Below are 15244 nucleotides of genomic sequence, written 5' to 3' on the forward strand. Positions count from 1 at the left end.
GTGTGTGGTTAGAAGGGCAGCCGTGTTGAGCTCATATATATTAGGCGTGTGCTGAAGGCTACTGTCAGCAGGGGTTATGTTGGTGTAAGGGTTACAGAGAAACTGCAGGGGAAGTGTTGATGGTTTCCACTAGCCATTTATGTGTGGTGTAATAAAAAAAGAAATCACAAGGACTATGATGTTATGGCGTATGTGTTTCCTTATTTAAGTTCCGGCATCTTTCAGATATAGGACCAAATTCTGTCGCATAGGTTTGTGTGCTTCAAGGTCATAATAATGAAGGCAGTCAGAAGGCTAGAAAGGCAAGAAACAGGCCTGATAAGTCCAAGTAAGGTTTGTGTTTTCAAGCATAAGTTCCTTATCGAGTGAAATCGCTAGATAAATAGCTGACCTCATCAAGTTGAAATTGTTCCATCTCATGCCAGCCGTACTGAAATAATCTTTAGGAAATAATGTGTAGGCCTATATCAACTATGTCAACACACACACACACTTGAAACAAGGTAATTCAGATTTCATGACAGTTTTCATTATTACATGGTATTGATGTTGAAAATAATCTTGAAACCAAATATAAACAACAGGATCAGCCCAAAATGGAAATACAGTATTGTCACCTGCTAGCTAATTCTAAGTGTGTTTACATCTCTAATGAGTAGAGGAGGCCTATACTTTAAATTATATTGTTATTTTTCAGCTATATGTTCAAATATGTCGAAAAAGTACCAACAGTGGAAATGGCAAAATACATTGATCACAAGTAGAGTTTATCGGCTGCCTCCTCTGACAACATACAGGTTTGATTCTGCTAGGTCTTGTCGAGGGCAGACGGTGTGTTTGGGGTAATTGTCTGTGCTTTTTAAAGTGACTCATCACACGCCACTTTACTGCCAACAAACTGTACCAAGCTTTTTACAAGCCAAGAAACGTGTTGCAATGCTTACCAACCCAAGATAACACCCTGGTCTTAATTTCAACCTTTATATGGTGACTTATGTCTGCAGGCTGTGTTCTGGTTGTGTCAGGGTGTGTGTATATGTGTGTTATCACGTTAGTTATGATTTATCACTTCGGTATGCTTGTTTGTTGGTATGATGTAATAGACAAAGGTAAACCTTTATTAGGCCTGCAACTAACGACTATTTTCCTTATCAATTATTCTGTGGATTACTTTCTTGATCAATTCATCGTTTTATCTAGAAAATATCAGAAAATAGTGAACATTTAGTTTTGTTGATTTCTTAAACAGTTGCCAACAGTCCAAAACCCCAAGTTATTTATAATGTTTACTATTGTGTATAACAAAGAAAAGCATCCAACCCTCGTTGGTCTGCTCTCTACGTCCTTCCTGTCTCCTCTGTCTAACTCTCTTTCTCATCTGTCTTTTTGGCATTTCAGTCTCCTCCTCGACATTTTCTTTCTTTCTTCGTCTTAGTCTTGCTCACACAGTATGATAAATAAACCTTGTAGGAGGTAGACTTGTATTGACTAGATGTGGCAGATTTCTGCTGATTCATCTATTAAAATGCTGAGTCATGCAAATGTCTACGAGGGTCCCAGGAAGTGCTCCGGACTGGCGCGCTATATCGAAACCTTTATCGGACACCATGTTACGTCTTCCTACTCTCATTTCTTTTCCCCACCAACATGCATAAGTTGCACATGTGTGTACACACACACACACATACACACACACACACACACACACTTAAATTCATGTCACAGAGAAGCCTTACCGGATTATCTCTGTTTAGAGTCAACCTTGTATTCACTGAATTAGGTCTGTGTCAGTTCAATCACATTACTTAGTTTTCCAGATTTGTCACTGTCTTCCCTGGAAAATTGTTGCGTACATGTGTATGTGTGTGTCTCTGTGTTTGCATGTTTGTGCACTTGTGTGTGAGTAGGGGTCAGTGGGAGTGGTGGGTATGTAAGAGAGTGACCTCCAGTGGTCTATATATAGCGCCTCCCTCCTCCCCTCGCCTCTCTCTCGGGGCAGTGTTGAAATTCCAGCCCAACTCTTCTCGTCCGATCTCCACAAGGAACAGACGTTACTTAACTGCTACTGAAAACTAAAGGACAGCCACAAAACTCTCAAAGAAGCACTTTATTTCAATACAACTTTCCAATGCAAGGATTCCAAGGTCACAGGAGCTGTCGTACAGTGAAGTGATGGCAGGCTGGAGTCGTAGCAGAAGCTTAAGTACAAACTCACAGTTGGTCTGTAGGCGCATGTAGTTCTCAAGCATGGGGCCCTCTGATCTACCCAATCCTCTGCTGGAGCAGTTCAGTGGAATATTTCTTGATCCCTGTTGGTAGAGTTCACTCTCTTCTGCTATTTTGAGAAGACTCTTTGACACCATCTCTTCCTCTGTGATTGCAACACTTGCAGCTCTGAGGCGTCAAGTCGTCTGGGCAGTTTTAACCTGGCTATGGCTCTTCCGATCTTTGGATACAGCATATCATCCTGTTTCATTTGGATTGAATGTGGAATACAGCTGTCATGAGAGTTTTCTTTATCGCCCCAGGTGCACGTCTTTTACTTTACCTGCCTATCATTTTCTGAAGGATGGGGCTTCACACTTTTAGCTTCGGTTAAACCTGCCGAGTGCCAAAGCCAGACATTATTCTGATGTCTGTTGTCAGTGTCATGGTGGAATATTTGGATATTAAAGACAAACTTCTTCTGTGCCGCTAATCTCTCCGCAAGGAATTACTTTGATTTATCAATCATGGGAGCTGTATTTTGCACCTTGTAGACTACTCAGCTACCCCTCCTCACCTTTCTGCCCTCTCCCAGTATCCCATCCCTCCCCCATCCCACTGTTTCTGCCCATTTTACCCACCTCTACCCACTGTATCCTTGTCTCGCTGTGCGACTGTCTGCACCATGGAAGTGCCAACTAAATGGAGCAGGGCTAGTGTCATCAGCTTCATCAAGGGCCTTGGTAAGCGTGCATGCGTGTTAGTTCATGTGCACACGTTTGCCTCATTTGAGTGCTCAACTTTCACACAAACCGGTTGCTGTCCATGAGGCCTGGGGGCCTGTCCTGTCTGAGAATTACTGTTTACACCTCACCTCTCCAGTGAGGTCAGGTCACATGGTCATGAAAGATCAGTTAGTCCTGAAAGAGTTGTTAACTTACACACACTTCTTGGAAGTGTGTGGGTGAATAAATGCTTTGTTTGAAGTATTTTACCCACCTTGTTTTTCTCAGCATGTTCAGGCAATCAAACCTGCAGATTCGCTCCAGTCATACATGTCTCTGTTGTTGGCTACAGCTATTGTGTGTGTTTGGGGGTTTTTCATGAACTTTAGTGGTTGACCTATGATTCTCTGTAAGTAATAATAGTCCTGTTGATGATTTCTTGAAGTCTTGCTTAAGCTCTTATAGTGTCTAGTCACTGACGCCATTTCTTATAGTGACGAGTGTGTTCTATTTTAAGGGCATGCCAATATTCCTAGAGACACATGACAGGAAATACCCTATCTTATATCTGTCTGTCTGTCTGTCTGTCTGTCCGTCTCACTCAAACCCCTTCTAGACTCCAACCACTCCCTGTGTATCTTTCTCTCTCTGTTTATCATTACGTCTTACAAGAATTAAAAGTGCCCAGTCTCTCTGACTATGTAATCAGAAGGGAGAAATGAAAACATGGACTGCCCAGCAAGCTTTTTTAATGTGCTCTGTTGCTAAATGGTCTTTGTGATGTACATGTCCCTTTCTTTAAAAGATTTTGTGTGTTTTTTTTATTGTTTGTGTGTGTGTGTGTGTGTGTGTGTGTGTGTGTGTGTGTGTGTGTGTGTGTGTGTGTGTGTGTGTGTGTGTCCATCTGGAAAGTGTACCCTGTCAAACTTGGAGAAACACTCACTCAGCACAGTCATAACTAAGTCCAATCTGAACACACAGACATGATAGATCATCTCCAATCATCTCCATCATGAATATATGGATGCAGAACTTGCCTGAGTATAATCTCGTGTCAAACCCCTGTCTCAGACTAACTGACCTGTCTTGACATTCCCCAGCCTCTCCAGTGGGACTGAAGCCACCCCTCCCGCCAGTCAGTGGAACCCTGGGAGAGAGGAAGGGTCCTGTCGTCATGGCGCCCGTCAACGTGGACCCAGAGAGTAAGCCGGGCGAGTTCGTCCTAAAAAGCTTGTTTGCCAACTTCACCTTGCTCTCCGAACGCAAGATTCGCATCATCATGGCCGAACCACTGGTAAGTGCAACTGCATCTCATCTTGTTTTGTCTCCTTTTTGATCCCATCTCTCTCAGGTTACAGTATCATTTTAGGTATATATTTTGGACTGATTGTGTTATCTGGAGTGGCTTTTTATGACAGTATATGTTGACTGCAGTCTTTTTTGTGCAGAGGAAGTGATGCCTACAATGTGCCTCACTGCGAAATAGTATATCCCCAGCATCCGGGCTTATATATAATATAACCTAATTTACAAGAGGCAAATTTTCAATATTTCTTTTTCGGTAGCTTCCTATTTCTCATCAGGGTCATATTTTAACCTTTTTTCTCTATGATCACACATGGCAAAACTTTGAATGGCAATATTTTACATATTAGCAAACCTGAATGTTGAATGTTAATACCTCATCATCTTTTTAGCTGTTTTAGTTTGCATCTTACAGTGAGACACACTGTAACCTCTTCGCAGCCATTTGTCAACTATCAAGGTCTACTGGCTTAGCCGGTAGCGCACAACGCTACAGTATATATTATTATATAATATTATATTATATCACCTTTTTTAAACTTCTGATGCATTTGAGGTCCAGTTACAGTTAAAAAAATGTTACATCAACACAACATAGCATTTGTGTTTATTAGAAATTGCAATTCAGGGCTCCAGACTAACTTTTTTTACTAGGAGCACTGTAGCCCCTAACTGAAAATGTTAGGGGCGCACACCTTAAATCAACCTGCAGCGCAATTTTTCATATTTCCCCCATTTTAACTGTATTACTGATAAATGCTTTGGTAATAAATACAGAAACTACAATGTGCTGTTTTGTTTTAGTTAACAGTCACATTTTAATTTGAATGGTGCCTAACAAACATTCAGACATTCAGAAATGTAAACAAAGTATTATTGCTGTCAATGTACTGTTTTACTGCCTCTGCCTCATACAGGCTCTCCCTCTCTCCTCTCTGTCTTTTTTTGTTAACACTGAAATAACAATCATATCTAAGTTGGTTAAACTTCCACGGAAAGGGGAGTATCTAACTAAATGTCTAACACCCATTGTGGGAAAGATTGAGTGATGAGCGAGCCAGAGAGAGAGGAGCTCACGACACTCAAAACACACAAGCACTATTTGTTTTGACGAGGTAAATAGTTATATATTTGATCAGCAACTGTGTATTCAAACTCAAAATTAAATGAACGTGCCGTTAGCTTATGTCCAGGCAAACCGCCTATATGGTATTATTTTTTCATACAGTAGAAGCGGTCTCCACTCTCTGCTGTCACATCTCTACCTCTCTCACCCAAGTGAGTGAGCGGCACCGTGGCGTGTGGCAAATGTCAGAGCTGACATTAGCATTGGTGTATAAATGCAAATAAATCAGTGAATGCACAGGCAATTAAGTGATATCCCCACAGTTAAAATAAAATCCAGTCCGAGACAACACGGAGTGAAAATGCAGTCAATTTTGTGATGAGACTGAGTACTACAACACAAGGGCTACCAGCCTGGCTCCGCCAACTGGAAGCGCTCACAGACAGGGTTGAGACCGTAAACAGAGTGGGGGAGAGGAGGGTTAACGTCAGGCTAAGGCTAACTCCTTATCAGCTATCACAACGCAACGTGCGAGTAGTTGTTAAAAATATTTGCACTGTCTCAAAAAATGGTCGCAAAATGCCGTTTGGTTGCAGTCTGGAGCCCTGCAATTTTTAGTCTCAAATTTTAGTCTCATCAAGCACCCAATGGGTTTAAAAATGAAAATACGTAGAAGGTGATTGGATTTGATCAAAACAGATTCATGATTTGCCATGTAGTTGTTTTGGATTCAAATATAACCAAATATGTGTGACGTACTGTAACCCAACCTCTGAGTCTCTCATATTATGTTTTTGTCTCACTGACAAAGTGTGCCAGAAACGGCTTATTTGGGTTTATAAGATTTAATGGGGCTTATTTGTCTCTCCAAATAAATCCAAATGTATAAGCACATAATGTAGCCTATCTGTGTTAAGAGGTTAGGCTTTTTATCTAAGTGTTTTTGTAAGTTTACGGCTCTTAGTGCTGAACACCTGATATGTTCCATGAAAGGAACATAACAAGGTTAGTGCCTAAGCAGCTAGTCTGATACTAAGAAATGAAATCGGTTCTGTCTTCAATATTTACAGACAATATATGTACAGGCTCGAAAGGTTGGAGTCCAGGATATATAAGCAATTTAAACAAATTCAGACAACGCAGTGACACTTTGGTCGGTCTGAGTTTTACAACAGTTTTGAGGCATTTGAACTTGCATTTTCCTGTCTCAAAATTTCAGAATAAAATGTCTACCTTTTCTTGTGTCTTCTGACATGAATGTTTTCACTTCTGTCTGTTCTTATCTCACAGGAGAAGCCACTTAACAAATCTCTGCAGAGAGGAGAGGACCCACAGTTCGACCAGGTGCGTGTACCTGACATGGACACATTATACCTGTCCTAACCCTTTTTTCCTGTTTCATCCAAATCTTGCCGTAACATTGTCTAATTTTGGGAATGGGCTTAACCTCTAACTCTCTCTCACTTACCTGCTCCTCCTCCTTCTTTCTGTGCAGTTGATCAGCAGTATGAGTTCTCTAGCAGAATACTGCCTACCGTCTATCCTGAGGACTCTGTTTGACTGGTACAAGAGGCAGAACGGCCTGGAAGACGAGTCCCATGAATATCGACCCAGGGCCAACACCAAGTCAAAAAAGTAGGAGGACACAAACAGCACGCACTCTCAATAAAAGTCTTCTCTGCACCTACCTGAGAAGTTGAAATAGATTTGGAGGTCTAAATTGCCACATACAAAGAGTGCATGGTCTAAAAACACAACACACCACCATGTCAGATGGAAAGGACTTTTTTACTACATTGCTATGAAATATATGAATATTGTATGTATTCATCATGGCTAATTTTTCAAGTTTTTTAACAAACTTACTTTACCTAACAAAAAGCTCTACAACAGAATAACTGTATATAGCCCTGCCATAAAAACAGCAGAAAAGGGTTAGTCTAAGTCTAATTTAAAACAATACTGCCATTGAAAAAAATACACAAATAAACGGCACAAGCGCTACAACTAATCCAGAATACAGGATCAACACTGTTACAGAGAATGTGGCACATCAAATTTCTGTTTCTTTGTTTCTCTGTCTGTCTGTCTCTCAGTGATGAGCAGCAGAAGGACTACTTATTGGAGCGAAGAGATCTGGCAATAGACTTCATCTTTTCTCTTGTACTTATAGAGGTTTTGAAGCAGGTGAGTCTCAATTTACAGTGTGATCAATAATTCTGCACTATGCCATATGTCTCCTCAAACTTATCAGCATGAGTGGGTTTAACTTTTAGGAACTTGGCTATATGTAACTTTCAGTTTGTGTTAATTCTAGCGGCCGCTTTGGACAAAAGCAGTAGTGTTTTTACCACACCTTCTGCTGTAAAGGTCTTTTCTTTATAGTGCTGTATTGCCCACTGTATTACCAAGTTAGTGTTATGGGGAGGTCATATAGTCACAATGAATGTTTTGCTCAGACAGAAAATCATTAATTTACTTTTTAATTTTTTTTATTTTCTGGTGTTACAAACAAATCTGTGACCCATTAGAATGTTTTACTGTACCTGCCGCAAATCATTTTGTGACTTTGCGGGAAAAAATCTGACCTGGGCAGAGGCCTTACTAAAAACTATATAAAAATAACGTTCTGTCCACTGTTAGTCTTGTTTGCTGTTACAGGTAATTTAAGACCATTGTATGAAAAATTACAGAGCTTCAGAAACATTAAAAAGTTTCATAATCGTCACTTTAAGTACAGTTTGCCTTTGTTTAAATTAATACAGATGCCTGCATAATAATGCGAAAGGGTTTAAACAATCACAGGAAAGCTCAATGGTGTTTTAAGCCCCCAATGTTAACTTCAAGGCAGCACTGCGACCGTTGACTTCAAGGCACCTAACCCTAACCATTGCCTAATCCTAGTGCCTTCCAGGCAGCGCTGCCTGGAAGACTATGTTGGGGGCTTAAAACACCAAACACCCACAGGAAACGATTAGAATATTCAACACACTCTTCTTTGATTAACACTTACTTGACATCAGTTGTCCAGATGCAGTATTTCCCACCCCACTCATGTAAAACTGTAACTAAATTAAAGGAAATACAAAGAGTTATTTGCATATTCTTGATCCAAGTCAAGAGTATGCAAATATATTGCACACCAAGTACCGAGTACATGGAAATAGCACCTTTTATTTCATATACATCCAGTGATAATACTGAATTCAGAATAAAATAATAAAAATTTTCTCTCAATCCAGATCCCCCTCCATCCTCTTTTGGATGGACTCATCCAAGAAGTTATAAACCTGACCTTCAAGCATTTCAAATACAACGAAGGGTAAGAAAGATACATAGAAATACAAATAATTTACCAGAATACACTGAAGACAACAGTTTAGCGTTTCATTGCATTACTCTCTTCACTTTCTGACCAACTGCAACATATTCACATGCAGATTTGACATCCACATGCATTTATGCAAATTACAAACATAAGAAATGTCTATTGTTATCACAGTTCTACAAAGCACTCTATATATTATCTATATATACTATAATATACATGTTTGTATTTACATCCTAGGTATCTGGGACCCAACACAGGCAACATGCACATAGTGGCTGACCTCTACGCTGAAGTAGTGGGAGTTGTAGCTCAGTCCAGGTACTGTGTAAAGGAATGTATATACTGCATGCATGTTTGTGTGTGAGCATACACATGAAACGTTTGGATATCAACAGGGTGTATCTGTTGACATTACGTCTTTTGGTTTGTTTGTTGTGAACTTGTTGAGGTAATCTCCAATTTGCCACATACCCATTAAGTGAAACTCTGTAAAACGCATTATCTGAAGTACAGAAAATATCACAAAGCCAGATGCAGCCTGTTACAGTAAAATAACTTACAATCATTCAAGATGTTACAATTGCCCTTGCCGCTGTTCACAAGCCATGTGTGGTAATCACTTAAATATCTACAATTCTGTTTTAAATGTGGACTTAGTTTAGAATGAGATGAAGTCTTTACTCTCAGAAAAGGCAGCATTTGTAATCCAGGTCAAATTACATGTGCACTTAGAGTAGCTACGTGACCTCCTTTTCTGTGGAAACAGCAATTACAACTGCTGTCCCTCTATTCAATGTATAAGTGAGGAAAAGAAGCTGCTAGTAGTCTGTGTGTGTGTGTGTGTGTGTGTGTGTGTGTGTGTGTGTGTGTGTGTGTGTGTGTGTGTGTGTGTGTGTGTGTGTGTGTGTGTGTGTGTGTGTGTGTGTGTGTGTGTGTGTGTGTGTGTGTGTGTGTGTGTGTGTGTGTGGCACACTAGCAGAGCCATCTCATCATCAACACAGTCATCGAGTAATAATGGATCAAAGTCAATACTTTGAGATCTGGTTTAGCAGATGCAGACTGTCTTCTGTGTGGATGATTGATTAAGCTTCTTTGTTTATTTCTAACAACCTTTTATTTATTTATAGTACATTATTCAAACACAGGGCTGTGAAAAGGTTGAGTACACACAGGCAATAAACAATCGGGGCGCATACTTTATTCTTGGCATTATGTGTGTGTTTTTCTAGCTTGGTTTATGGATCACAGTGTTTATGTTTATCTTATTTTAACACTCAGTGCTAAACAGAAGGCTGATGACTGTTCCACTTATTTAACTGCTGTGGCAACCCCTGTGAAGCATGCAAAAGCACATGCAGAAAAAACCGCACACACATACACATTCCCTCCACATCACCCCTCCAGATACCATTCTAAAGATAGGCCTGCAGAGCACTGCTTGTAAAATCTATCTGGATGGTGGGTACACGCACACGCACACACACACACACACACACACACACACACACACACACACACACACACACACACACACACACACACACACACACACACACGTACACATGCAAAACAGGTGTATAGAATCAGAAAGACTTATTGCCAGGTAAGTAGCACTCACTAGGAATTTGCTTTGGTTTGGTGCATACAAATAAACATATGTAAACATTAATATGAAATAAACAAACAAATACAGAAACAAATAACATATATATATATATATTATATATAACTATATATATCTATATATATATATATATATATATATATATATATATATATATATATATATATATAACTAAATAACATTAGGAAAGAAGAAACAGGCTGCGTGGATTAGTGCGGGATGTGCAAAAACTATTTGAGGGATGAGCAAAGTTCAGGGTATATAGTTTGTGCAGAGGACAGGATGTAGGATGAGATTCAGTGTCAGTGGGGGTCCGGGGCCTTGTTGATTAGGCTGACTGCAAAGGGGAAGAAACAGTTTTTTGTGGTGGGAGGTTTTGGTCCTGATGGACTGCAGCCTCCTGCCAGAGGGGAGAGGTTCAAAAAGTTTGTGTCCGGGGTGAGAGGGATCGGCTAGAATCTTAACTGGCCGCCTCAGCATCCTGGAGGCGTACAGGTCCTGGAGAGACAGCAGATTGCAGTCAGTCACCTTCTCAGCAGAGCGGATGATGCGCTGCAGTCTTCCTTTGTCCTTAGCAGTGGCAGCAGCATACCAGATGGTAATGGAGCAGGTGAGGATGGACTCGATGATGGCAGTGTAGAAGTGCACCATCATTGTCTTTGAGAGGTTGAACTTCTTTAGCTGCCGCAGTGGAGTCCCCCAGAGTAATGGGGGCGGGTGGGGCTGCATCCTTCCTAAAGTCCACAACCGTCTCCACTGTCTTCAGAGCGTTTAGCTCCAGGTTGTTCTGACTGCACCAGGTGGTCAATCTCCCGCCTGTAGGCGGACTCATCCCCACCAGAGATGAGTCCAGTGGGGGTGGTGTCGTCCGCGAACTTCAGGAGCTTGAAGGACTTGTGAGTGGAGGTGCAGCTGTTGGTGTACAGGGAGAAGAGCAGAGGGGAAAGGACACAGCCCTGAGGGGAACCAGTGCTGATGGTCAGAGAGTCAGAGATGTGTTTCCTCAGCTTCACACACTGCTTCCGGTCAGACAGGAAGTCTGTGATCCACCTGCAGGTGGAGTCAGGCAGAGGAGTAGAGTAGAGGAGTACGAGTTTAGTTTAATATATGCAAATCAACACACATGAGTTTTTTTTGCTGTTTTGTTGTAGTAATAGCACTTACCATACCACCAGTCCGCTGAGACTTTTACAAACATTTATTAAAACTCCAGAGAATATAGTGTTCACATCTGGTTGCCATTTCCTCGGCAGGTTCCCAGCAGTGAGGAAGAAGTTCATCTCCGAGCTGAAGGAGCTGAGACAGAAGGAGCAGAGCCCCTACGTCATCCAGTCCACCATCAGCCTCATCATGGGACTCAAGTTCTTCCGCATCAAAATGTACCCGGTGGAAGACTTTGAAGCCTCCTTCCAGTTCATGCAGGTAGAGCTGAAATCATTTGGTCCCTTAGCTGTTATTTACATGCCAACGAATTGTAAAGAGGCTCTGGTATATGTATCTCAAGGAGTGTTCATAGGACATACGCACTCTTTATCTGCATAAGTTCATGTCTGGAAGCTGTTTAGTGCTATCCTAGAGCTATCCTATTCACTACTGAGAAGTTCCACTGAAGTAATTAGGGGTTAAGTGCCTTGTTTATTGGTCCTTTGATGGTAATTGCAGTGGCGAGAATGTTTCTCATTTCCTTCACCCATTACAATACAGGGATTTGAACTTTGCAATCGCAGAATTATATACACTGTACAAATGTACATACATTGTTTTCTCTCACTGTCTCTCTTTCTCTCTTTATGTCTTTAGGAGTGTGCGCAGTATTTCTTGGAAGTGAAGGATAAAGACATTAAACACTCATTAGCTGGACTCTTTGTGGAGATTCTTGTACCTGTAGCTGCTGTAAGTGCATTTCATCTTAGTGCTAAGAGCACTACTCTGTGCACTTTTGCTTTTTTGGATCCATTGTAAGCCAAAGTCACATTTAAGTTATTGTTATTGTCTTTTAAATAAAACATCTGTTAGTCTTTCTGCTGTACAGTATACCTGCTGGTCTAAATATATAGTCTTTTTTTATATATATATAGTGTCTTGTCTATCTGTACACATCAGGTAGGGTTTGGGTCTGTTAAAAAGCACTTTTCTAAACTAACTTTTGCGTTCTGCTTCCTCTCCCAGACTGTGAAGAACGAAGTGAACGTGCCATGTCTAAGAAATTTCGTAGAAAGTTTGTACGATACCACACTGGACCTGTCCTCTAGGAAGAAACACTCTCTGGTAAGTTTTTCCCCATATTCTGTTTCATCACTGCTCATCTCTCTTCATTTCCTCTCCATTAACAGCAATTGGTGAAAGCACTTACTGTAACTCTCCAACACGTGGGCTTTTATCTCTCCATGGGAAGGAGACAGGAGTGCAGTGTGCAGTACGCAGGCTAGTTTTTGTAGCAGTGCCAGATGGGCAATATTTGCCCACAGCAGGGAAACAGGCAGGGGAATCAGCAAATTAGATGCAGTATAGCTCCCTTATTAAAATAGTGGTCTTACATGAACAAGCATGCTATAAAACTAATCTGTTTATTTATCAGAACTGGTATGAAAATTCCGTTTGTCACAGTCTAAAAGTTTTAACCATGAATGTTAAGGAAATTATGGAACAGGCGACACTCCTGACGCAGGATTACCAAATTTAACTGCATTCTTTCCTGGTAAAAAGAAGCTTCCTCACTAATCTTTCCTATACATTTCTTTTAGTTTCTGAAGTCTTATTTTCCTTAAAATGAGTAAAAATTAGTAAAAAGAACAGTCAGTCCAGTACATTTAAAAAAAAAAAAAAAAAAAAAAAAAGTGACTTAATAAGATGAAGATTCTTTGTAGTCCAGCGCAACAATGCTCCCTTTAGGTTTCTCCTGAATGTTGCCCCACCTTTGAGTTGTATTCCACAGCCGTTTGAGAACACGGCATCAGGCTGCTGTGTTGTTTTATTGCTGGTTGCTGCTGATGTGCTATTTGTGATACAGTATGTGCACGGGTTCCTCCTGCTGCGACAGAGACTTGTGTCCTCAGGGCTGCAGACATGTCACTCAACGAGTATGCACATTTCCTTTGTCACATTCTCCGAATCCTCCGAGCTAACCACGCATTTAATGCTGACAGACATAATGGGAATGACATTGTTTTTATTTAACTGAGTACCGAGAGAGAGAGAGAGACAGAGACAGAGAGAGAGAGAGAGAGACAGATAACAAATACCAACTTTGATAATGAGTGACAGGTAAATGATGCGCACTCTCCTCCAACCTAGCATTTCCAGAACCATTCATGACAAGGGTGTACCTGGACTCACACCAGTCATTGAAGGTGTTCATGTTTAAGAATGATCTGCATGCAGACTTGCATACCCTTACCAGATGATTGAACAGACGAGACACCAAGTCCAGATTCCTGTATGTGAACTTTATGTTGAAAGTTTTCCGTAAGCTTGTAATGGTATTGTTCAAACGGTTGCTTTCATTTTGTCCATGAAATGGAGGAAATTATTTTTTCACAATTCCAATAAATGAATTAAATGTCTAATGAACCCAGTGGCAAGGTAAATCACAGAAAATGAAGTGTTTTGTTTTGTTAAATTGACTTAATTCCAGAGATGATTGAAAAAAAATCAGGTTAACGAGGGATTCACGAGGCCAGAACCAAGTGGAACATGATTGTGAAAAGCTTAATCAGAACTAATGTAATTGCCCATTGTTTTTAGATGATGAAGGAAGAGCTCAGAAATTAGATTTTAGCTTGAAACAAATCAAAGATGCATGCAAGTTGCATGCATGTAGAAAACGTGAGGAAGACAGCCGGAATCCGTTGTTTATGTCTACATAGAGTGAATATACTTTGAATTTAAAGTGCCTGATGCAAATGTCTCCCATCTGTCTTCTCTCACCACACCAGGCTCTGTATCCTCTGGTGACCTGCCTGCTGTGTGTCAGTCAGAAGCAGTTCTTTCTCAGCCGCTGGCACATTTTCCTCAACAACTGCCTCTCAAACCTCAAGGTCAGCCTTCCTGTCCCTACCATGCAAATGCAAGAATTACCAGTAGGGGTTATTTGTATAGATCGCAAGCAGTGTTATACTCGCACACAAAAACAATGCAGCCTGTGCAATAAATGTCTGCCCACTGGGAACGATCTTGACAAAGGGACAAACATGTACATGCATACCACAGTGAACTTCAACTTTAACATCAACCGTCAGTATGAATTGCCTCAAGGGAAACACTGCAGGTTAAGAACATAGCGATTTATGGGTCATGCTCATTAAGACTTCGGTACAAGATTTATGATCACACTTTTTACGATCACACTGTACTGTATATGCTGAGAAAGCACTTTATGTAGTGCATACAGTAAATGACGTGTCTGTAAGGTACAATATATGAGGAATGCCATTCTGTTTGTCATGTTGGCTAAGAGGAATTAACCTGTGAAACGTTTTTGTAAAATGTAGGTATGTGAAATACTGCTCCTGGTGAAACATAATAACTTTTTGTCTCCACGTGCATGAATGCAGAATAAAGACCCCAAGATGGCACGTGTGGCTCTAGAATCACTCTACCGCCTGCTGTGGGTCTACATGATCCGAATAAAGTGCGAGAGCAACACTGGAACACAGAGGTAACAGCCACATGTGGTCATATTTCTCATCAATAAAATGTAAGATGTAACTTTAACCTGTGTTAAGTCTTTAGCATCAATATGTCATTGTAAACTAAATTGTGATGCCTTGTTATATTAACCATGAACAAGTTAAGCTCTGTTTATGCTTCTTCTTTTGTGCTGTTAACATTTCTGATGTAAAGTGTTTTGCAGATTTCCTTCTTAACTCAACCAACTTATAAACTCTGTGAAATGCAGAGCATTATTGTGGTGTTATGCATGCTTCCTAAAATTGATGTGGACGTGATTTATTTTCATTAGAAAGAGAAACATGTAACGATTTTCTTAA

General features: G+C 40.6%; 1 protein-coding gene across 8 annotated transcripts in view; it reads left to right on the top strand.

Moving 5' to 3' along the window:
• The window catches only part of fryb (furry homolog b (Drosophila)), a 73768-nt gene that overhangs the window by 26013 nt on the left and 32511 nt on the right, over positions 1-15244 (top strand). For 7 of the 8 annotated variants that reach the window (XM_039776876.1, XM_039776870.1, XM_039776872.1 and 4 more), the window contains exons 2-12: positions 4031-4224; positions 6592-6645; positions 6797-6936; positions 7398-7488; positions 8544-8623; positions 8870-8950; positions 11510-11678; positions 12057-12149; positions 12426-12524; positions 14192-14293; positions 14810-14913. In XM_039776876.1, the coding sequence (XP_039632810.1) occupies positions 4105-4224; positions 6592-6645; positions 6797-6936; positions 7398-7488; positions 8544-8623; positions 8870-8950; positions 11510-11678; positions 12057-12149; positions 12426-12524; positions 14192-14293; positions 14810-14913 (1133 nt within the window). In that variant the 5' untranslated portion in view covers positions 4031-4104. Of the gene's footprint in view, positions 1-2021; positions 2949-4030; positions 4225-6591; positions 6646-6796; positions 6937-7397; positions 7489-8543; positions 8624-8869; positions 8951-11509; positions 11679-12056; positions 12150-12425; positions 12525-14191; positions 14294-14809; positions 14914-15244 lie in introns of those variants that run through there. The other variant, XM_039776874.1, reaches the window with a different exon arrangement.

Source organism: Perca fluviatilis, chromosome 16 (genome assembly GCF_010015445.1).
Source record: "Perca fluviatilis chromosome 16, GENO_Pfluv_1.0, whole genome shotgun sequence".
Classification (NCBI taxonomy): Eukaryota; Metazoa; Chordata; class Actinopteri; order Perciformes; family Percidae; genus Perca; species Perca fluviatilis.